A 26,263-nucleotide genomic window follows, 5' to 3' on the forward strand; every position below is an offset into this window, starting at 1 on the left:
AATCGCCATTATCATAGAGTTGCAGAATTGTAATATGGTATAATGGGTTAAAAGAAATCCATTATTTTTCAATGGGAAACAGTCCAAGACCATCTTCGGTCACTACACTGACCATGGGATTGCACCTAGGACGTTACTCTCCCAAGCACAAGTCCGGGCAAGGTTATTTATGGAAGACCAGCAGTTGTGACCATGCATACCAGCCTCCCTTCTCCACACTACTGATGTTGTCCAAAGGAAAGGCAAAGGCTGATACAGTTGGCACCAGTGATGTCACAACTCATTTCTTACAGATGAATGAACTGGAGCAATGTGAAATAAAGTGTCTTACTCAAGAACACAACACACAACCCGGTTCAGGAATTGAACTCACAACCTCATGATCGTAAGCCTGATGCTCTAACCACTGAATCATGTGCCTTCCCTTCAATTATAATTACAATTAGTGGAATATATCAGTGTGACATAGTCTCCGACCTGTGTAGGGTAGCAATAAAGCTAAATAACTAACTTTGAGCTTTATGACTGGTCCAAACCATACCAACATTGAAACTGGGCATAAAATCATAGAGGAAATTATGTGGAAGCCTACTGAGAGGACTATTCCCATTCTATGGCAGGAAACTTTATCAGTCACCTAGCTTAATACCCACCACCTGGTCTCTCGGGTGCTTTGAGCAAGTACCTAGGCCAAATTTTCAGTCTTGTTTTAATTTCTTTCTTTTCTTATATTACTTTTGGAGGATTTAATTAGATAATTAAATAAGAAGTAAACGAGTAAATAAATAAATAAATATAATTTATGAAATGTTATTCAAAAAATCTTGAAATTACCTGATCTGATGCTGTAACGTAGATGGTGAATTGCCGACCAAGTCCCAGATATAAGTTTTGGTTTGACTTAACAACACCTGTCGTAGAATTTATCTTAAACTTATTTCCATCACGTCCAGAAAGAGCATAGCTTATCTTTCCATTAAGACCAATATCAAAATCAACAGCTGTTATTCCAAATACAAATTCACCTGAAAAAGGAAAAAAAAAAAAACATATATAAGAAACATAAGAAACATACCGAAGAAAAATTTAACAAATTTTTTTAATGATATCAAAAGATAAAAGTAAAATTTTCTCCAAAACTTGGATTAGCCACTGCAGTTTTGCAGTGGCTCATCAGAATTTGTTGTTAATCTCTCTAATCCAAATGATATTTTTTTAATAAAGGTGATTACAAATTTGAAGCTAAATAATAAAATTATAAATATGAATCATCAAAGGTATAAAAGTTCTTTAAATAGTAACAGTACAAAAATACAAAATACATAAATAAATCTAATAAGATAGTTAAAGTGTTTCTTCATATCTAAAACATTTGTAGAAATTAGTAATGATTGATGAAAAGGAAAATTTGTTTGTTTTTAAAAGACTACTCCTGCAGAAGCTAGCTGTAATTTCAGGTGCATAATTAAGTCCTGTTAAGCTTTTGGTGTGAACAAACCAAACTTATCATTTAGTAAAAGAACTAATATGAAGAAGGCTTAGGCAACAAAAGTAGGATGAAAATATGACATCAGTGGAAGAATTTGCTGTTATTTTATAACTGAAGAATATTTTATTTTCGAAGTGTATGTGAGTGAAAAGCTAAGCATCCCACAGATCAACTGACAAGAGTCTGTTGTTTATTATTCTTATAATAATAATATCAGGGGAAGTTAAGGCAGTGAGCTGGCAGAATCGTTAGCATGCTGGGCAAAATGCTTAGCGGCATTTTATCTTTCTTTATGTTCCGAGTTCAGATTCTGTTGAGACTGACTTTGCTTCTCATCCTTTCGAGGTCAAGTACATCAACTTATCCCCTCCTCCCTCCTGTAAGACTGAATTAAGTGCCTTGTGGTATTTGTTCTGGCTCTATGCATTCTAGGCTCAAAACTACCATACCCTACTTGAGTGATAATCTCAATCTCTCACTCAGTTTAACACCACCACCAAACACTATGTCCACTCTGTTTCAAGCATTTGGGAGCAGGTCTCTGCTTCGAGGGAACCTTTCTCTTCCGTTCCCTCTCACCAGTCTTGGAGACTCTGTAAAAGGCCAGGGACACTGCCTAACCTCCTGACTTAAAAGAAAAAAAAAATAATACAAGAAATTTAATTGAAGTTAATTGAACGAGGACCAGACCAACAAAGCAGTCACTCAACTTGTTAGATATAGTAGTCAAATCTCTTGGAAAAACCATTATATCAACTAAAAAGCAAAATGGAATATAAGGGATATTACATTTCCAATTTCCTGCACACATGACATATGGCTGGAATGCCCTTGATCATACTCTTCTCCTCTGGAAGCCTTCTGCTCGCGATACCAGAGGGTGCACACTCTCCTACCCTGATGTAATCTCCAGGGACACAGGCATCCAGCAACAGGACCTCTGTAATGCTATGATGGACCGTGAAGTCTGGCGTAACATAGTAAGTTCCACTGTCTCGACCATGGTCGAACAATGATGATGATCATCATGGGTCTGCTTCATCAGGACTTACTTGTTGTTATGCAACAACAGCCTCAAATCAATGGGGGAACTTTCTACATGGTCACTCAACTCACAAGAAATGATAGCAAAATTTCCCTCAAATTACACCCTACCATCAAAAAGGTGGAAAGCATCCATTACATAATGTAGTTCAAGATATGCTATGCCTGTAAAACAATTGGTTGGTCATGGATGGAATATCTTTGATAACAGCAAACAAAGAGCTAATTGATGGCTGTCACAAAAAAACAGAGGGTGATGCAATTCAGAGCCAGTGTGTTTGAACCAAACGTGTCAGGAAGGGTACCAGACTGTAAAACATCACCTCAATAATAGATTCCTCTAACTCATGCCAACACAGAAAGTAAAAACGGAAGTAAAGACAAATTAGTGAACAAATGAACATCAATGAATTAATGTTGAAACTGCCATGCTCTCAGTCTTGTGTAGTGTGTGTGTCTGTGTCCCTGAACAAACACAGAAAATATCAGTGAGTAGACAACACTTAACAAGCTGTATGTGTCTAACATTTATAGTCACAGTAGCTGAAATGTGTGTGTGTGTGTAACTGTGTGTAATGAAAGACCAGACGCAAAGGTACTTATAGATTTCCAATTTCCTCCTCTGATACACTTCTATGGTTCCATTTCTTTAAATATTATCACCATTAAGTTGATCCTTTAATTGAATGACTCTATATATTCGAGATGACATAAATAAACCGAGTTCAATGTAACGAATGAAAAAAAAAAGAAAAAGAAAAAGAAAAAAAAAACAAAAAAAAAAATAATACCTGTTAAAAGGTATCCACATAAATTGTTAAAGAAAGTCATCAAAACATAACAATAGGCAATAACTGTAAAATACCTTTTACTGTTGGATGGTAAATAAATTTGTTGTATGATTTCTGATTAAACTTCGGCTTGTTATCGTTTCTGTCTCGCACATTAACTGTCACTGCAGCTGTTGCTGTTCTTGGAGTGTAGCCAGCGTCTTCGGCTACCACAAAGAACTTATATTGGTCTTGTTTTTCTCGATCAAATGATGCAGTTGCCATAATTGTTCCCCTTGCAGGATCAATAGTAAACTTGCCGTCCAAGTCGGATATCAGAGAATATCTGCAATGAAATAGAAGTCGTTAGTTTAATTTCAAGAGGACATTAAAACAAGAAAGAGCTATAACGACGACGGTGGACTCGACAGATTAGGGTTCTGAAATTTCTTGCTGAACAACCTGCACAGATAATTTGGTTTTAGTGATCAAATGTTTCTACTGCCCATTTCCTTCATCAAATTATTTCATGTACAGATGCATGGTGTGCCACATGGTAGATGTTGAAGTGATTACAAAGCAACATGAAATAAAAAAGTCTTTGGCTTAAAAACACAATGCACTACACCCAGTCCAGGAATTGAAACCACGATTCTGTTATTGTGATGCCCATTTCCTCCATCACATCAACATTTCATGTACAGATGCATGGCGTGCCACATGACAGATGCTGACATAATTACAGAGCAACATGAAATAAAAAAGTCTTTTGCTTAAAACACAATGCACCACACCCAGTCCAGGAATTGAAACCATGATTCTGTTATTGTGAATGCAACACCTTAACCACTAAGCCATGTGCTCTCACCAGCACAACAACAACAACATATTTCGAGCTGTTGTTATGTAACTAGTATTGGTTAATGCTGCATAACCACTCATCAAAACCATTTCAAGGAATCTAACCAGAAATGGTTGGTGTACACTAAAAAGCTGATCAATATGTGAATCTCAAAAACCAAGACAGCAAGCAACCAGAATTGTTAGCACATCAAACAAAATGCTTAGTGACATTTCTTCTGGTTTTATGTTGCAGGTTCAAATGTCACTGAGGTCAACTTCCAGGGTTCAAATGTCATTGAGGTCAAATTTCAGAGTTGATAAAATAAAGTGCCAGTCAAGTAGTGGGTGGGATTAAGGGGAGATTAATGTAACTGACTTTCCCCACTTCTAAAAACTACTGGCCTTTTGCTAAAATTATTATTATTATGGTAATAAGATGGCAAAATCATTAAAGAGTTGGACAAAATGTGGCATTTTTTCAAGCGGTTTACATTCTGTGTTCAAATTTTACTGTGGCCAGCTTGACTTTTCATCCTTGGAGATCAATGGTAGCAGCTAACCTTCACTCCTCAGAATTGCCTTTCATCCTTTTGGGGGTTGATAAAATAACTACCAGTTAAGCACTGGGGTCGATGTAATTGACTTAGCCCATCCTCCTAAAATTGTTAGCCTTGTGCCAAAATTTGAAACCATTATTATTATTATTATATTATTATTATTATTATTATTGTTGTTGTTGTTGTTGTTATTATTGAGAAAAGCTGGCAGAATTGTTAACATGCTGGGCAAAATACTTAGCAGAATTTTACCCGTCTTTACATTCTGATTTCAAATTCTGCCGAGGTCGATTTTGCTTTCCATCCTTTCAAAGTTGCTAAATCAAGTACCACTTGATTATAACAATTTTTTTGCTTCATAGTAGAAAGGATTATTAATATTATTATTTAATGTTTCTTCTTTCATCAATAAATAAATCCTTTAGTCTGAAATAACACAACGTTTTTATTATTCACCAAGCTTGACTTTGCCTTTCGTTCTTTTCAGGGTCGATAAATTAAGTACCAGTGAAACACTGGGGTCGATGTCATCTACTAGTCCCTTACCCCAAAATTTCAAGCCTTGTGCCTTTAGTAGAAAGGATTATTATTATTATTTAATGTTTCTTCTTTCATCAATAAATAAATCTTTTAGTCTAAAATGACACAATGTTTTTATTATTATTATTATTACTATTGACTATAATAAATAAATACTATTTATTATCAGTTTGATTTAGACAGTATTCTTCTTATAAAACAAACATCAAGAGGTAAAAAAAAAACAGACAAAAAAAAACAAAACAAACTTCAACAAAACAAAAAAAACTGAAACCCACAGATATTTTCAATGTTCTCCAAGTGTGATAAAATGAAAGTAAATCAATGATTATGTTTTCTAATGAAGACTTATTAATGTCAGCACTAATTTTAATCCAAACCACTAGCAATTTCTTGGTTTTCTGCAGGTAGATTAATCATGAGACAATAATAAGTTTCCAACTGAGATTATATAATCTCATTTAAGGTGGCTTTTGTTTCTTCTTTTTCTCTTTCTTTTTTCCTATATATAAATTCAGCTTTGTCATGTCGATTCTGTAATCAACTTTATTTTTCATTTCTATCCAGTCTGCAGCCGCTGAAGACAATTTCGAACTTACTATCTTAATTTATTTGTTGGTTTTTATACAAGTTTTTTTTCGTCAAATCATAAAGAAGAACTTAGCTAAGCTTTCAATTTTTTTTTTTTAATAAAAAAAACTCGCCTATAAGATAAGTCGTTGTAATTCTTTAGAATGTAAGATTTGAATTAAGACTAATGCAGACATTATTTCTGGGTAGATGCTATAGAAAAGGAGGGATTCTGGTCACATCTGAAGATTTAAAAATGTTCAAGCACAAAAAAAAAAAAAATCAAAAGAACTTTTATCTATGTAAGACTGTTGAATAAATACCAGCATAAATTCTTATTCCACAATATAATGTCATAAGTTTTCTATGAAAATTCTTCAATATAACTTTTCTATATAAATTCTTTCTTATGATGATGGTATAAATTTCCAGTTTAAATTCTTCACTCCATCTTCACTCACCCTCTCTTCTAAAATGTGAGTGGTTATGTAGCTCCTCTATTTCGATCGTTTTCTCTTATACTTTACCACTATCTACTTCTTGTTCACCTAGCATACAGTTGCCCCACCTCCTCATCACTTGGGGTTTGTAGTCTTGAAAGCTGCATAATGAATGGCCTCACTGGTGCTGATGGCACAAAATAAAAAGCATCAAGTAGAAGCAGCTATAAAGCAGTTGGCATTAGGAAGGGTATCCAGCCACAGAAACCTTAAGAAATTAAGGTGGCAAGCTGGTAGAAACGTTAGCACGCCAGGCGAAATGCTTAGCGGTATTTCGTCTGCCGTTACGTTCTGAGTTCAAATTCTGCCGAGGTCGACTTTGCCTTTGATCCTTTTGGGGTCAATAAATTAAGTACCAGTTACGCACTCGGGGTCAATCTAATCGACTTAATCCCTTTGTCTGTCCTTGTATTTTGTCTGCCGTTATGTTCTGAGTTCAAATTCCACCGAGGTCGACTTTACCTTTCATCCATTCGAGGTCAATAAATTAAGTACCAGTTATGCACTGGGGTCGATCTAATCGACTCAATCCCTTTGTCTGTCCTTGTTTATCCCCTCTATGGTTAGCCCCTTGCGGGCAATAAAGAAATAAGAAACCTTAGCAAAGCAGCCACCGGAGCACAATAGTCTTTGGATCCTGTTAAAGACCATGCCAACCCATGCCAACATAGATGTTAAATGATGATGAGGAATTGTTATAACTTTTCTATATAAATTCTTCACTATGGTAGTGTTTAAAATTTGTGCATGTACATTCTTCCTCATGATGTTGTATAAAACTTTCCAATATGTCAAGGAATTGTAATAGAAATCTATGAATTCTTTTCAGTTTTGGAATAAAATATTCTATTAACCTATTAACATGTGAAGGTGTGTTTCCTAGTTGTTAGCAGCATAGAACTCACGATTATAAGTTTATGAGTTCAATTCTTGGTCTGGGACATGTACTGTATCTTTTGAGCAATGCACTTCATTTCATGGTACTCCAGTTCAATCAGCTGAAAATGAGTACTATCTGGCTGCTGGTACAACCCTCACTCCCTCTAGGAGATTGTGGAGTATCCTCAGCTTCATCACAATCGTTTTAGGCTCATTTCTTTCCTGCCAAGCTTATTGTTTAAACCATATTTGTGTTCTCCCAGTCAATAGCCTTATCATTACTGGTACTTTAAACTCTTCGGTTGCATATTTGTGTGAATAAAATTGTTTTTCTTTGGAATAGAAAAAAAGTCTATCTTTATTTCTTCTTTTGCTGGTGTCCCAAATTAAGGTTAAATCAGTGTTTCTCAAAGGGGAGTCCTATGGGACAGTCAGACAAGTTGTTTTGAGAAAATTTGGTTTAAATGTTTGACAACTCAGCACCGTCCATTGGACGGGGGGGCATTTTGCTTGTATATATATATATATGAAGTAGTAATAATTCCTTAGAATTTTGTAATTCACTTTTCTTCCATACAGATATTCATTGAGATTTAATAACCCTTCTGAGACCCCTGGTTCTATGACACGCAATTACTGTTTTAAGGTGATCTAAATTAAAATCTTTCATCAAAATTTCATGTTAATTTATGCTACAAAATTCACCTTAATGATGGTTTCTTCATTATTTACATAATTAATTGAAACAAATGCAGAGTATTTCAGTAGAAATAGGGTAACAAAAAAGGTTAAAGCATTCCAAATGAAATGCCGTTAATGTATAATGTATACTCAATTCTTGCTGTACTCTTTGTAACTAGTGGCTCCTGGGCAGGATAATTAATATTAAGAGACCAAATTGAAGAAAATATTTAATATTGTCTGAAAATGTTGCAGTGATAGATTGGGTATCTTATTCAAAGGGAAATTATCTGTTAAATGTGACAGTTCAAAGCTAGGTATCACCCTTACATGAAATCCTGTGGCTCTTATTTCATAAAATTATTTAATATTTCTGCTTGCTTATTTCATACTAAAGGATTTATCATTTTTACTTATTGATAAAAGAAGAAATATGAATTCATTTCAGGAAGGAATATCACAAAACAGCTTCATCCAAGTGTCAAATAGCATTTATCAGAGCCACCTGACTGGCTCCCATTGCCAAAGCCACATAAAAAGCACCACTCAAGCATGGTTGTTGCCAGTTCCACCAAACTGGCCTCTGTGCCGGTGCTATGTAAAAAGCACCCACTATACTCTCAGAGTGGTTGGTTTTTGGAAAGGCACTCACCTGTAGAAACTTTGCCAAATCAGATTGGAGCCTGGTGCAGCCTCCTGGCTTGCCAGTCCTCAGTCAAACTGTCCAACCCATGCCAGCATGGAAAGCGGACGTTAAACGATGATGATGATGATGATAATCTTAGCACATTTGATTGAACTCATTTAAGAAAAATATACCTTGTGTATTATAACTACTGTGTTTGATCAAACACATTCTATAGATTTACGTAACTTATAAAAGAAACTATTTCTGAACTGCATTATTTCAGTTGAATGAAATATTAACATATCAATGAGAGCACAGTATTTCTGCTCTTGAACAGTGTTTTGAAGCATTCTCACCATCAAGATATATATTATCAGTCTAGTCAGTTAATGCTGTAGTTATCTTAAGGGATCATATCTATGGATCTTTACTAAAAAAAAAAAAAAAAAAAAAAAGAAATCATGGTATGCTAATCTAGGAGAGATAACAAAACACAAGAAGAATATGACAAAATCCAAAGTGAAATTGGGAATTATGCTCATAAATATTTGTTGATAATTGTTATAAAAAAATGGCAATTTATAAATATTTGGCAATTTTATTATGATGTAATTACTAAGACTCTTTGGAACAACAACAAGGCATCTAGAAGTTTCTATTTCTTCTCACCTTAAAAAATCTAAATCCTCCTGTTAGACACCAAATGAAAATGACTAATGGATTATTGCCCTTGATATGATTTGGAATTAACTGTTTAGAAAAGTTCATTAACAAAATTTGTTCCGATTTTCTAAGTATTTGCATGTTTGTGGAGGAAAATCAACATATATCAGTTGCACCTAAGTTTTTTTCAGTTAAAATCAAGATTAAAGCAGTGCAACTTATACAGGAGTAAAGACAGATTAATATCTGTCTAACACCTGTGGACATGTTTACAAAGTCAGAAAACAGCACAGCTCCCATGACTTTCGGAAACATTTTTTCACGCTAAGAGTTGCTGAAGCATGGAACAAACTGCTGGCATCAGTTGTTAGTTGTCGGAGCACTGCATTCTTCAAAACTTCCATGCTTCCTGAGATTCGCCAACACTACACCTGATTCTCTCCCCTCCATACACACGCAAGCATGTATCTGACTCATACAGTGTTCACTTTCTAGACATTTGTATATTACTGCATATGCTTTATGCGCACTTTTGACAAGTTGTGGTGCACCTGAGCACTGTATACAATATTTAGCGGTATTTCGTCTGTCGTTACGTTCTGAGTTCAAATTCCACCGAGGTCAACTTTGCCTTTCATCCTTTCGGGGTCGATAAATAAAGTACCAGTTTCGCACTGGGCTCGATGTAATCGACTTAATCCCTTTGTCTGTCCTTGTTTATCCCCTCTGTTTAGCCCCTTATGGGCAATAAAGAAATATATTATTATTATTATTATAAAAAAAGAACAAAGACATTATGAGTAAACCTGAAAGCTCACCTGATCAAGGCATTAATTCCTTCGTCTTTGTCTGAAGCTTTCACAGTCACAATAGAAGAGTTTCCATGTTGATTCTCATCAATGTAACCCACATAGTGTGGCTGCAGGAAGACAGGGGTGTTATCATTTATATCTTGTACTTCAATGTTCACAGTACCAGTACCAGTCAATGGAGGAGACCCTGGGATAAACAAGAGATAAGCGTGATTAATTTATAACCTAACCTCTTTCATTAGCACACTCATTATTATACATTTAACATATAACTCATTAGCATGATCATACATTGTGGTCTGAGATTGACAACTACTGGTTTCCCGGTTTCTCTGGTGTATATATTTCTCCCTGGATGGGATGCTAGTCCATTACAGGATTACTTATTTTTACTAGCTGAATGGACTGGAGCAACGTAAAATGAAGTGTTTTGCTCAAGAACACAAAACATTGCTCAATCCAGAAATTGAAACCACAATCTTATGAACATGAGTCCAACACCCTAACCACTACACCATGTACAACTGGTTAACAAATATTTGTATATTTGTTTATGTTTAACATCCACTTGTCTATACTGGCATTGGTTGGATGGGTGCTTACTTGAAGCAGTAAGCAGTATTTTTACATCTGGATGCTCTTCCTGTCACCAACTCTTTCTTGCTTTACAAATACAAGAGTTTTTATTCTATTATTTTGAAATTATGTTATGTACACCAAAATGTAAATACAACAACACTATTTTCTTTTTTTTCTCTTCTCTCATGTGTCATGAAATGCCAACCTTCACACACACACACACACACACAAGGTTAAAGAACCCCTTTCAGTCATGAATGACCATGGGATTACACCTAGAAAGTTACCCTCAGGGGTAAAAAGTTCAGTTGCTTATGGAAGACTAGTAGTCACCCATGCATACCAGCCACCCTTCTCCACACCACAAATATTACCCAAGGGAAAGGCAGAGGTCAATACAGCAGGGCACCAATGACGTCGCAACTCATTTCTACAGCTGAGTGAACTGGAGCAACATGAAATAAAGTGTCTTGCTCAAGAACACAACATGTAGTCCAGTTTGAGAATCAAACTCACTACTTCATGATTGTGAGGCTGACACTCTTATCACTGAGCCATAGTGGTAAGTATCAACACCTACCATGTGGGAGACCAAGGTTCAATTCCCCACTGGGGAGGTTAATACACACCCACCCACACACATACATCAAGCTCTCATACAGTTTCTGTCCAATCTCACTCATATGACACTGGTCAGCCCAAGGATGGAGTAAAAGATAGTGGGACTAAACCTGAGACCAATATGACACTTGAAAAATGTATAAAAATTTGTAAACTAACAGATATTTATTTTTCCAAATTTGAAGTATATTCTTATATTGTTTTATGGGTTCCATCACTGAGCTGCGGCCATGCTGGGGTTTCACTCTTAAAGTATGTGCATACATATATATATGTGCGGTGTGTGTAATCATTGTTATGATATCTAATATTCCTTGCTAGTATGGGTCAGATGAAACTTACTGAAATAACATTTCTATGGCTGGATGATTTTGTTGTGGGCACATGATCTTCCCACTTGTTTCCCCTAGTCCTTTAAAGCAATGAAAAGCTCAATGGCTCTCAAATGGCTGGAGATGCTTTCACAGTAGATTATAAACAAAGACATCATCCCATAAGCACTGATATTGTTTTTACACAGCATGGAAACAACATCAAGACAATGGAAAGTCTCTCTCTCTCTTTCTCTCTTACAAACACAACAAACAAACACACACACATGCACACTATAGGAAACCCATTGCATGAGAGTAGACATGTAGCTTCTTAATAGCAAGAAACCTTCTGGCACACAGAAACATCATTAAGGTTCTTACCTGAATCGGTAGCTATAACAGTGAGTCTATAGGTAGATTGAACTTCTCGATCAAGTTTTCGACTAGCAGTTATTTCTCCTGAGCTTGAATTAATATGAAAAATATTTCGGTCACCATCACGGAAAGCGTACGTTATCCGGCTGTACAAATGTGAATCATCATCTCTTGCTGACAATGTGGTAACGTGGACGGGCAACTTCTCCATATTCTCTTGGACATAAGCTAGAAAAGGCGAATCGACAAACACTGGAGCATTATCGTTAATGTCAACTATGGAGATATAAACAGCTGCCGTGTCATTACGGGCTTCGACCCCATTATCTTCACATTGAATGATAATGTGGTAAGACTTCTTCCGTTCGTAATCCAATTGTTTCTGTATTCGCAACAAGCCACTGCTCTGATCGAGACTGAAATCTTGGTTATCGTCGCCTTCAATGATAAAGTACCTAAACAAGAAGACGAGATTGAATCACGTTAATAAACAGAAGTGGGTGAATGGGTGAAGGAGTTGTTTGATCTTTTTGTTGGTAAAGATCAGGAATTATATAATTTACTGTTGCTTCATCAATCAACTACATAAGAGAAATACAATGCTGAAACATGAAAGGTGGTGGTGGTGGTGGTGTTGATGGTGGGGCTGCTAGTGATATTGGTGTAAATTTTTGTTTGTTTATTTATTCATTTATTTCTTCGATTAGCAATGCAATAATCAATACGTTTGATTCTAAATAAAACTAGAAATAGGTATTAGAAGAGATGATGATGATTTTTTAAAATTTTATTTTTATAATCTTAATAATAATAATAATAATAATAATAGTATTTTATAATTTTTTTATAATCTTAATAATAATAATAATAATAATAATGATGATGAGAAGAAGAAGAAGAGTTAAACAACAACAGCATTATATGTCAACAAAACAATATTGAAAAGTTCCTGAATGTTGCCATTGAAACAAATTACTGAAGAATTTTTAAAAGATAATCTTACCACCCTACCCACCCCTACCACCCACACATTACCATCTGAGCTCAATTGATTTCGTTAATATCTGTTCTGAAATGTTTGAGTTTAGTGAGTGGAAAAGCTTTATGAAATCTGTTCTACTTAATAAACTGAAGCTATAACAGCAGCAAATCGTTATCGAGGACGACTCTAAGTCAATGTGGCAGAGAGTACATAGTGGCTGCACATACAGAAGAAGGAGATTGCAGAGTATCATCATCTTCATCACCATCGTTTCAGGCCCGTTTTCCATTTTGGTATAAGTTGGATGAGTCATTATGGTCTAAGCCGGTACTTAGGCAAAGAGTTACTATAGCCCACCTAGACAGATTAAAGGATCAAGTGTCACTCATACTTCTTATTTCTGCTATGGCTTCTATGGACTGATGTTATTCCTAATTCTAAGAATTAACATCATCCTTCAATGTTAGTTTTCCATGATGGGTAAGGGTGATTAGGTGATGGTTTAGGGCTTAGGGGTGGGAGACCCCAGACCTTGGAAAAAAAAAAAAAAAATTTGGTCGTCTTGTTGTAGTCGAGGGCTCTTCATTGATGCCCGACACCACTGGGAGATGGCCCTCGAAGTAGCTGGAAATGGAGATCTCAAGGTCCAAATTCTTGAACGGCAGTCTTCCATGCTGGCCATGTCCATAAGGAAAGGCAAAAGAGGTCTGTGGACTATGGTGTCTTTCCTCATTCATAAAGCACTTTACAGAATGTAGAAGGTATCGTCTACTAAGGATCTACCACTAGACAGTCGTCATGTCCTCAAGACAGGGCAACAGTGTTCTCTTAACAATACACTGTGTCTGCTTAGTCATCACCAGAATGTACTAGGTCACTTTTATCATGGCAGTACCACTACAAAAGTTGTCTTGTCTTCAACAAAACAAAACAAAAGTGTCCTCTGGATCCTATGCTGCTCTTGCTCATTCATCGCCATCTTGAAAACCACGGTGCTACCACTAAAAAGGTTGTCTTATCTTTGACAAGATAAGATTAAAGAGTCCTCCTGGATCTACAATGTATGTGAAAAAACTGGTACAGATGAGACGGTTTCCATAAGAACAGGTTCTGGATACTTTTTGACTGCTAATTACTCAACCAAAAAGTAACGGTTGAAAGTCGTTTCATATCAATTAGCTAAATTAGAGCAAAAATAATTACATGCTCTGCTCATTGATGCACACAACACAATGGCTATATTAATAAGAGTTGAACTGGTGACCATGTAATCAATACTGCAGTACCTGAATCTCACCACACATAATTATAAGGTACATGTATAATGTGTGCATCTCTGTTCATAAGTTACACAGACAGATTTCTTCTTCTTGTGAGCCAACTGAGATATGTTTCACAATGCTGCACCTGATATCTCTGTCCCCCTTTGGCTTTGATATATCCTGAATTTCATGCATATTTCTGTCAATAATATCAATATAGTTGAAGGAGCTTTGTCCTCTGTTAGGATGTGGAAGACTCCAAAATATCACATCTCATATGGCCTGTTGGTGAACTTAATAGCAGTGGCCAGTAAGGCCCTACCCTACATTGAACAACAATGACAGATAGACAAATTATGACACTTTCTTATTCAACAAAGCTAAAATAAATGAATTATTTTAACTTCTCATCTCCTAGCATAAAACTGTTGCCCTCTTAATTGTAACCTCATTCAGTTGAAGGGGATCTGAGTCACATGAGCAGCATGGTAACCTCACTATTGATGGCTCCATGAAAATAAAAAAAAAAGCAACCACTATATTTTGTAAAGTGGAAAAAAGCATCCATTTCTTTATTACCCACAAGGAGCTAAACATAGAGGGGACAAACAAGGACGGACAAACGGATTAAGTCGATTACATCGACCCCAGTGCGTAACTGGTACTTAATTTGTCGACCCCGAAAGGATGAAAGGCAAAGTGGACCTGGGCGGAATTTGAACTCAGAACGTAACGGCAGACGGAATACGGCTACGCATTTCGCCCGCTGTGCTAACGATTCTGCCAGCTCGCCGCCTTTGGAAAAAAGCATCCACTACTCTTTGGCGTTAGGAAGAGCATCCAGCTGTAGAAACCATGCCATAGCAGACACTGGAACTGGATGCAGTCATTATCCTATCAAAGCACCAAAATAATGTCAACAGGAAAGATGGACATTAAAAGAAATTGATAATGACGAAGATGATAATTTCTAACTTAAAAAAAAAAAGGTTAAGAAACAGCAAACTTTAAGCAATACTCACCGGACCATACCATTGAGGCCTATGTCAAGATCTGTAGCGGTGACCCGCAATAAAATCGTACCAACAGGCTTGCTTTCACTTATGTTCGCTTGATATTGCTTTGGGAAGAACACTGGATTGTTATCATTTTCGTCTTTTACATGGACAACAATGTCAATTGTGGACGATAACATCGGTGTCCCTCCATCTGTTGCTTTGATAGTCAAATAGTAAGTATCTCGAGACTCTCTGTCCAAAGATGACATCAATCTTAAGCTTCCGTCGTCTGGTCTAATAGAGAATGGACCAGTAGAAGCAGTGATGGAGTATCTGATGTCTTGATTGGGCCCATCATCATCATCGTCTATTGCTTTAATGTTGTACACAATAGTATTAATTGGAGCGTTTTCTTCAACCCATATTTCAGTTGGCGACGTAAATCTTGGGGCGCAGTCATTTACATCAGATACTATAATTGTCACCTGAAATAGGCAAAAAATAGAAACCAAGGGACATTATTAAGGCTCTGAAACTGAAACAATCTGGTAAAATTATTTACTTGGTCCCTAAATGTAGGTGCAGGTATGGCTGTGTGGTTAGAGAGTTTATTTCCCTACCATGTAAAGTAAAGTTACCTTCTCGAGTCATGCTGACTCATAAGGGTTGGTTTCCTGGTCTCATGGTATATATATTCCCCACCTGGATGGGACGCCAGTCCCTCACAGGATTACTCATTTTTGCCAGCTGAGTGGACTGGAGCAACGTGAAATGAAGTGTTTTGCTCAAGAACACAATGCATCACCCGGTCCAGGAATTGAAACCACAATCTTATGATCATGAGTCCTAAATACTAAGTCATGCGCCTACCAAGTGGTTTTGCATGGCTCTTTGGGCAAGTACATTCTACTATAATGCTGGGCCAACTGAAGTCTTGTGAGTGGATTTCATAGAAGGAAACTGAAAGAAAAATCGCGTGTATGTGCATGAGTGTGAGAGTGCATTGTGTATGTGTGTCCATTTGTTTGCAGGAGTGGCTGTGCGGTAAGTAGCTTGGTTACCAACCACATAGTTCCGGGTTCATTCCCACTGTGCGGCACCTTTGGCAAGTGTCTTCTACTATAGCCTCTGGCCGACCAGAGCCTTGTGAGTGGATTTGGTAGACGGAAACTGAAAGAAGCCTGTCATATATATATATATATATATATATATATATATATATATATATGTATGTGTGTGTCTATGTTTGTGCGTCTGTGTTTGTCTCTCCAACATCCCATAACTTAGCAGTTTGGCAAAAGAGACTGATAAAATAAGTACTAGGCTTACAAAGAATAAGCCCTGGGGTCGATTTGCTTGACTAAAGGCGGTGCTTCAGCATGGCCGCAGTCAAATGACTGAAACAAGTAAAAGAGAAAAAAAAGAGAATCTATTGATGATTTACTTTACCAATGTCTTGAATAGAACCAATATTCTGTAGACTGTAGAATTTCAATACCCGTTAAAAAAAATAAGGCCAGTTTGGTAACATCAAATAAGGATTAACTGATCGATTGCAATAATATAAGGATTAGGAGTATCTATTGCGGTAACAGGGATTAGTGTATTTATTGCAGTAATAGTTAAGGAATAAGATGGATATTGGTCATGTTCTTAAGAATGGTTGATTTGTAGGAATCATCTGAGTTTGAAAAAAAATCAATCAAAAATAAGATCTTTGCTTTCCAGCTGTTGTTTTGTTTATCAATTTTATTATTGGAGAAAATATAATGGTAATCTTCATATTAATATTCTTGTAATATGGAATGTATTGAAGTCACCAGGGCAATGGTTGGGTGATAAAATACAGAATCTTAGGAATAGTCTACCATTAAATCTTATTTTCTTTTGATTTAGAAATTCCTGTGTTATTTTTCAGAAAGCATCAAGTCTGGCATGGTGAATGAAATGAAGGAAGTAAACAAGTTCCATTTTGCAGAAGATTTAAGAATTGCTATAAATTCATACTTTATACTTTTCTTAGATTAGATGAGAGAGAGAGAGAGAGAGAGTGAGAGAGAGAGAGAGAGAGAGAGAGAGAGAGAGAGAGAGAGAGGTTTTAATTTCTAGCTTATCAATGAAAAATTTTAAATACCAAATACTTTCGTTTTTACTCAGTGTGATCAGAGTTGTAGATATGGCTGTATAGTTTGCTTCATAACCATATGGCTTCAGGTTCAATCTCACTGCATGGTGCATGATGCTAGTAGATTCTATTTTGACCTGAGAGCAACTGCAACGACTTGTAAATGGAGTCAATAAACAAAAACCACGAAGAAGCCTGTGGCACACACACACAGATAGGTATAATATATCTAGGCAGGTACTGTTCAAGCACTCAATTATAATCAAAGTTATGGCTAACTGCATTGAGTGGTAAGGAGCACCTAGGATTATTTGAGGTAAGCAATCCCAATGGATTTCATCCAGTGGATAAATAATGGGTTTGCTTCACTGGATCATAAAAGTTGACCAAGTGTACATCCAAGGTAAAAGCACAAAAGCTCGCACGATCTTGATTTTTTGTATGAATACAGACTGCGAAAGCGTGGCCCATTGATCCTTTCCGAATAGCGGCGAGCTATGCATCCGCCGAGAGGTGTCAGAAAAGTTACCACAGGGATAAACTGGCTTGTGGTGGTCAAGTGTTAGCAGCGACGTCGCTTTTTGATCCTTCAATGCCGGCGCTTCCTATCATTGCGAAGCAGAATTCACAAAGCATTGGATTGTTCACCTGCTAACAGGGAACGTGAGCTGGGATTAGACCTATTAGTTTTATCCTAACGATGAATATGGAGATTAATATATCTGCATATTTAACTAAAATTTAAATAAAAAAATTATGCAGATGTATTCATTGTAACTAGCATATATATATATATATATATATGAAGCTGAATGACCAAAGGCACCTGTTGTAGAGAATCAAGTCTACAAAACTATCATATTTTGGGCTTTTAATACACCATGAGCCATTGCCTAAGACCATCTTGACAGGAAGTGTGGACGGTAAAGACAGCAAAGATGTTTGTGAACTGACATCAGAGAATGGACTGGAAGCAAGAGTTTATTGTATACATGCACTACAACACACAAGGAACTTAAAAAACTTGGCAAGTTGAGCCTTGAATTCAGAGAGGGCACCTAATTGATGGCTCGTGTGTGTGTGTGTGTGTGTGTGTGTGTGTTGTGTGTGTGTGTCGGTATCTCACCACTTGACAAACAGCTTTGGTTTGTTTATGTATCCACAAAATAGCAGTTCAGCAAGAAAATTGGGGACTGATAAAATAAGAACCACAACTAAACCCCTAAAGGCAGTGTCCCAGTATAGTCAAAGTCCAATGACTAAAACATGCCAAAGAGAATTAAAAGAATGAATCAAATATATTCATATTAGATATCACATTTCTTTTCATACAAATGAAGAATAAAAATCAAACTCACCTGAGCAAGGGCAGAGTGGCGCTGCCAAACAGGAAATACTGTATCCATGGCAGTAATAGTCAAAGAATAAGATGGATATTGTTCACGGTCCAAAGTATGGTTTACCAAAATTATACCAGTCTGGGGATCAATAATAAAATGAGCATCCTGGTTCCCACCTGTGATTTTGTAGATCAATTTACTATTGATTCCTAAAATAGAGAAGAATAAAAGAAATGGTAATCGTTAATTCAATTTACCGAAAACAAATAGTACATAATTTTAATTGAAGTCACATGATTCAATTAGTAAACCCCCAGAACAGACACCAACATTTTCATAATCTATGCAATGAGAAAAATTATATTAAAACTTGTAGCATTTAAACTGGCTACATCCAGTCAAAATAGCCTACCCGTTTTATATGTTCAAACTGGCCAAATCCAGCTGCTCACATCTTCCCTACAATGCCATTTTAAAAATAACCAATCATGCAGCTGAAATCTCAAAGCTGTATGATTAGTTCAAAACAATGTGAATAAATAAGAATTATATTTGACAGAATGTCTAAAGGACCCAGTACTTATAATTTTTTTTTTTAAATCAGGAAAGAATGCAGTACCCACAACACTTCAGAGGGTCTCCAAGACTGACAGGAAGGAGAGAAGAAGGAAGTTAATCTCAAACTGGAAACCAGGTTTGAATGCTTGCAACAGAGTATGTGTGTGTATCGCTCTCCCTCTCTCTCTCTCTTAACCCTTTTTTTACCAACCTGGCTGAAACCGGCTCTGGCTCTGAGTACAAATGTCTTGTTTTCATGTTTTGAATTAAAATCTTCCATTAAACCTTAGTCACAATTTATGTTCCTAACACTAGCTCAATGATAACTAAGTTATTTTACTAAATTCTTTGTTATATTTAAAGTAATTGAAAGAAACACAGATCATCTCAAAATAAATACGGTAATGAAAGAGTTAAGTAGGAATGAGCTGACTGGGTGCAGTTGTTCAGAAGCTGGCATTTTGACTGGACATTCAGCCTGTTTTGGGGACAATACTTTTTAGTACTGGAGGCAAACAAACCTATACACACACAGGCATGCACGTGCAAAAGTATGGTGGTGTGGGGGTGGAGGCAGGGGGGGGGGAGAGAAGAAGGGAGCAACATTAAAACATCAAATGTCAAATAAGTCAACATTCAATCAGTAATGCCAAAATACTCCTCTAAAATTGCTTAAACTACCTGGTGCTGGTAATGTTAAATCAGGTGACGGATGGAATAAGTCTACCAACCAAGTAGGCCACGGTGGGATTGAACCTGAAATCATGTGAATGGGAAGCAAACTTCTTAACCACACAGCCATACCTGCACCAATGTGAAAATGGCTTGTACATACATATTTTATTAATAAGACTGAAATTTGCTTCCACATAGAAAATTCAACATTCATATGAAAGTTAATTCTAGACAGTCTGAACAGGAAATAAGATTATAATGTTTTGTTGATTGCAGGCAGGTACAGCCAACACTCACAAGTGAATATGACCTGGTGGCTTGCAACATGGTTATGATAATTGTTTTAGGTGCCTGTGTAGTTGCAAGAAGAAACGGATGCCAACACTGCCACTGCTGCCATCACCACCATCACCACCACCCCCTTTATTCATGCCATCCTTGAGTAAGTGCATCAGTGCTTCATCTATGATATGGCAACTGCAAAGGGGAGATGGCTCCACCAATACTCAGCTGGTATACATACAAGAGTAGACCCCCTTCGGTCATGAACAACTATGGGATTGCACTTAGAAAGTTACCCTCCCATGTACAAGTCCGGGCAAGGTTGTTTATGGAAGGCCAGCAGTCGCCCATGCATACCAGCTTCCCCTCTCCATGCCCCTGATGTTATCCAAGGGACAGGCAAAGGCTGATACAACTCGGCACCAATCACTTTGCAAGTCATTTCTACAGCTGAGTGAACTGGAGCAACATGAAATAAAGTGTCTTGCTCAAGAACACGAGAGCCCAGTCCAGGGACTGAACTCATTACCTCATGAATGTTTCATCTAAGTAGACTGGAGCAACATGAACTGAAGTGTCTTGTTCAATGATACAATGCACTGCTTGGACCAAGAATGGAACCAGCAACATTATGGTCACAAACCCAACACCCTAACCACTAAGCCATTCTCTTTCACTTGCAGAATATATTTGATAATATTACTTATAATCATAACTAACGAAAACATAAGGCCAGAAATTTGGGGAGGGGCATTAGTTAGTGAAATCACCCCTAGTACCTGTCTGGAAGTTAATTTTACAGACCCAGAAAAGAAGGAGAAGTAACCTCAGTAGGATTTGAACTTAGAACATTAAAAAATGGGAACAAATTCAGCAATGCATCTTGTCTTAAGTCCTGACAATTGTGTCAATCTACTGCATTAATTTCTTTAATAATGATGGCTTCTTTTAATTCAGAAATTGTTACTGCTTCAGTGAAGGTATATGGCTCAGTGGTAGAACGTCAGACCCGCAATCATGAGGTAGTGAGTTCGATTCCTGGACTGGGCTGTGTGTTGTGTTCTTGAGCAAGATACTTTATTTCATGTTGCTGTAGGAAATGAGTTGCGACATCACTGGTGCCAAGCTGTATTGGCCTAAGCCTTTCTCTTGGATAATAGTGGTGGCGTGGAGAAGGGAGTCTGCTGGTCTTCTATAAACAACCTTGCCTGCACTTGTGCCTTGGAGTGTAACCTTTTAGGTGCAATCTCAAGGTCTTTACCCTTTACTCTGCTACTGTTTCATTCTATACCAACTCTGATTGGAAAAGGATTCCAGCCTTGACCATCACAATTGTTTTCAAGAATATTTAAGACTATTTAAGCTACCTGTTCACTGTGTTTATTATTCTAGAGTGTAATTGGAGGGAAATTTGGCTGCTATTTCTCGTATATTGAATAATTGCATAGAGGTGTTTTTATTCCCATTGTGGTATTGAACCCATGTGGTATTGAATTCAGTCCCACTGTGTGGCATCTTGAGCAAGTGTCTTCTTACTGTAGCTGGAGACTAACTCAAGGAGATGCAAAAGAATGGAAATGCAAGAATCATGAAACACATTTATCTTGAGAGAGAGAGAGAGAGAGAGGAGGGGAGAAAGGAGAGAGTTGGTATTTTCTTCTGACAAATTGAAATTACTCATTCTGATTGAAATTCTTAAATTTGTGACAAACAACAAAAAAAAAAAAAATAAAAAAAAAAAAATAAAGAAGAGATGAAGAAGAAGCAATATTAATATCAGATGTTGGCATACAATTGCCAGAACTCAAAACATTTGTATTGAACGAAATCATCGCGATTGTATTGAGAATGTAATATTGATCTTGCACTCGACCACATCCGCAGAAATGGTTCTACATGTTACAAAGTGACTTCCACACAATTTAATATCATCACCAGATGCTGTGTTATCTTTGAAGCGATGTTAGTATTAAAATTTGAAGGAATTATTTCTTTGCAATGCTTTAGTGCAAAAGAAAATTAGTTTATCAGTAAATATAGAATTAGCAGTTTTTGTTATCAACGAAACTTTCCGTTTTCTTATTTGCAGTGAAAGAAGCACTGCAACTCTCTGTTAAAATTTATGAAATTTTTAATCCGGTAAATGACACGCTTTCAAATTATTACAGAATCCGAATGTCATTTTACTTTATGGGAATCTGTCAAAGTTGTTTGTATAATTTTACGAAATAAAAACATAAGCAAACATTTAGTTGCCTTTTGTAAGTCAGCAACAGATAATTGCTCGTCATGGCCACAACAAAAGCTGTTGAAAAACACATCTGTCTTCAAATTGGTCTTATTATTGCAGATGTTATAATACCCAGTGAGGAATAATGCTAGACAGCCAGATGTTGTCTGACACAAACGCAAATAATAACAACAATAGCGATAATAATAATAATAATCATTGTTATTTTGTTTTTGGAGAATGCTGGAAATGAATGACTATTTAATAGCTGTACAATGTCACGACAAAGAAACACACCCACTTACACACACACATATACAAACAAACATATGCACACACACACACACAATGGGCTTCTTTCAGTTTCTATTTAACAAATCCACTCACAAAGCTTTGGTAAACTCAGAGCTATGGCAGAAAACACTTATGAGGTGACACATAGTGGGACTGAACCCGAAATCATGTGGTTTAGAAGGATACTTGTTAACCTCACAACCATGCCTGCATCTAAGGCAATAATAATAATAATAATAATAATAATAATAATAATAACAATCTTTTCTACCAAAGGCATAAGGCCTGAATTTTGGTGGGAGGAGACTAGTCAATTATATCAACTCCAGTGTTTCACAGGTACTTAATTTATCAACCTTAAAAGGATGAAAGGCAAAGTCGACCTTGGTGGAATTTCAACTCAGAACACGAAGGCAGATGAAATACCGCAAAGCATTTCGCCTTGCATGCTAATGATTCTGCCAGCTCGCCACCTTGTATAATAATAATAATATAATAATAATAATAATAATAATAATGATAATAATAATTCTTTCTAGTATAGGCACAAAGCCTGCAATTTTAGGGGAAGAGGTGAGTTGATTACACTGTTCCCAATGTTTAACTGATACTTATTTTATCAACCCCAAAAGGATGAAAAGCAAAGTTGACCTCAGTGGAATTTCATAAAGATGGACAAAATGGTGCTAAGCATTTTGCCTGGTGTGCTAATGATTCTGCAATGAATAATAACTTCAGATTTTGACACAGGATGAGTCGATTACACTGACCTCAGTGTTCAATTGGTACTTATTTTATCAACCCCGAAAGAACGAAAAGCAAAGTTGACATCAGTGGCATTTGAACTCAGAATGTAAAGAACCGAAAGAAATGCCACTTAGCATGTTGTTCAGATTGACAATGATTCTTCTAGCATGCCACCTTAATGATGATAATAATGATGATGATGATCATCATCATCATCACAATAATAATAACAATCCTTTCTACTGGAGGCACAAGGCCTCAAATTTGTGGGGAGGGGACTAGTCAATTACATTGAACCCAGTGTTTCACTGGTACTTAATTCATCAACCCCGAAAGGATGAAAGACAAAGTTGACCTTGGCAGAATTTGAACTCAGATTAGAACAACATACCACTAAGTATTTTGTCCAGTGTGCTAACGATTCTGCCAGCTTGCGGCCTTTATAATAATAATGATAATAATAATAATCCTTTCTACTATAGGCACAAGGCCTGAAATTTTGGGGTGGGGGCCAGTTGATTAAATCGACCTCAGTACTTAATTTATCGACCCCGAAAGGATGAAAAGCAAAGCTGATCTTGGCAGAATTTGAACTCAGAATGTAGCAATGGACAATGGACAAAATACCTATTTCTTTACTACCCATAAGGGGCTAAACACAGAGGGGACGAACAAGGACAGACAAACAGATTAAGTCGGTTATATCAACCCCAGTGCGTAACTGGTACTTATTTAATTGATCCTGAAAGGACGAAAGGCTAAGTCGACCTTGGCGGAATTTGAACTCAGAACGTAGCAGCAGACGAAATACCTATTTCTTTACTACCCACAAGGGGCTAGACACAGAGGGGACGAACAAGGACACACAAACAGATTAAGTCGATTATATTGACCCCAGTGCGTAACTGGTACTTATTTAATCGACCCTGAAAGGATGAAGGGCAAAGTCGACTTGGCGGAATTTGAACTCAGAACGTAGCGGCAGACGAAATACCGCTAAGCATTTTGGCATGCGTGCTAACGATTCTGCCAGCTTGCCACCTTAATATTGATAATCATACGTACAATATTTACTTTCAATATAAGAAGAAGGGTTACAAGACATAGTAATGACCTTCCAGACGTAATATACCATTAGATAATATTTGTCAAAACTTCTTTTCAAATTATTCTTTTAGTAGAAGAAAAAAAAAAACAATAACAAAAAAATAAAAATAAAAAGAATTGATTCTCTTTTTGTATGAGCCATTAGATTGTCTGTAAACAACATATCGTCTTGCAAAATACTGTATATCAAAATATGAATAGGCAATCGGCTAAAAACAATTTTGTTTGTTTTGTAATTATTGTTTTATCAATGTGCATCGAGAATGAATTTTTTTTAAGGTGAAGTACATACTGAAGATGTTGGCTGATTTAAACAACAAGGTGGCTACTGACCAATGAAATAGAGAAGAGGAAGGAAGGAAGATTATTAGAAATTTTCTCAGCAATTTGCTGTTCATAATGTTTGCAATATGAAAACTATGACACATAAAAAATACTGAATCCTTATAAGCTACTTGTGTACCAATTACAAAATATTATGTAATATAATATTGGCGTTTCCTGCTTTTGGAGGATGGTAGTTTCGGAAATATTAAGGTGGGGGCAAAGGGTGTTTTAGATGAATCTATGATCAAATTTGGTTTTTTGTTTTGCTATATTTCTCTTCAGACCTTTTTTTTTCCAATTCATTGTTTTATATTTCAAGAATCAGGGGTGCAGGCATGGATGAGTGGTTAAAAAGTTCACTTGCCAATCATGTGGTTTCAGGTTCATTTCTCACTGGAGCCTTGGGAAAGTATATAGTTTCTGAAGCTCTGGGCTGACCAAAGCCTTGTGAGTGAGTTTGTTAGATGCAACCTGAAATTTGCTTGTGTGTGTAATACATACATACATATATATATATCATCATCATCATTGGACGCTAAACGATGATGATGATGATGATATATATATATGTATGTATGTATTACACACACAAGCAAATTTCAGGTTGCATCTAACAAACTCACTCACAAGGCTTTGGTCAGCCCAGAGCTTCAGAAACTATATGCTTTCCCAAGGCTCCAGTGAGAAATGAACCTGAAACCACATGATTGGGAAATGAACTTTTTAACCACCCATCCATGCCTGCACCCTGATTCTTGAAATATAAAACAATGAATTGGAAAAAAAAAAAAATACAATGAATTGGAAAATACAAGTAAAATGCCCCCTGTCCAATGGACGGTGCTGAGTTGTCAAACATTAAAACCAAATTTTCTCAAAACAACTTGTCTGGCCGTCCCATAGGCCCTCTCCCCTTTGAGAAACACTGATTTAACCTAAATTTGAGACACCAGCAAAAGAAGAAATAAAGATAGACATTTTTTCTATTCCAAGAAAAACGATTTTACAAATGCATGTTCCCATGGCTTTATTGATCGCATTCTCACTTAGAATCGATTTTTGTAATATTTCCAAGACTTATACACGCCCTGATACAGTCGGTATCTACATATCAAATTTGAGCGCAATCGGGTAGAGGATGCCCGAGATCCTAGAAGACACACACACACACACACAGACAGACAGAACGGATTTTATATAATAGATATATATACAGAGAGTGTGAGAGAGAGAGAGAGAGAGAGAGAGAGAGAAGAGAGAGAGAGAGAGGAGAGAGAGAGAGAGAGAGAGAGAGAGAAGAGAGAGAGAGAGAGAGTAGAGAGAGAGAGAGAGAAGAGAGAGAGAGAGGAGAGAGAGAGAGAGAGAGAGAGAGAGAGAGAGAGAGAGAGAAAGCAAAGACTTGAACTTGATAGTCCTTTATTTCATCAGTTTCTGTATTTAGTAATACTGAAACTTATATAACAGGTGAAAT

At 36.7% G+C, this 26,263-nt stretch overlaps 1 protein-coding gene across 1 annotated transcript in view; it reads right to left on the reverse strand.

Moving 5' to 3' along the window:
• The window catches only part of LOC115218254 (cadherin-related tumor suppressor-like), a 339,745-nt gene that overhangs the window by 27,610 nt on the left and 285,872 nt on the right, over nucleotides 1–26,263 (reverse strand). Inside the window, 6 exon segments of the mRNA XM_029788002.2 lie at nucleotides 835–1,025; nucleotides 3,399–3,649; nucleotides 9,983–10,163; nucleotides 11,872–12,320; nucleotides 15,132–15,592; nucleotides 18,591–18,781. Of these exon segments, the coding sequence (XP_029643862.2) occupies nucleotides 835–1,025; nucleotides 3,399–3,649; nucleotides 9,983–10,163; nucleotides 11,872–12,320; nucleotides 15,132–15,592; nucleotides 18,591–18,781 (1,724 nt within the window).

This window comes from Octopus sinensis, linkage group LG13, assembly GCF_006345805.1.
Source record: "Octopus sinensis linkage group LG13, ASM634580v1, whole genome shotgun sequence".
Lineage (NCBI taxonomy): Eukaryota > Metazoa > Mollusca > Cephalopoda > Octopoda > Octopodidae > Octopus > Octopus sinensis.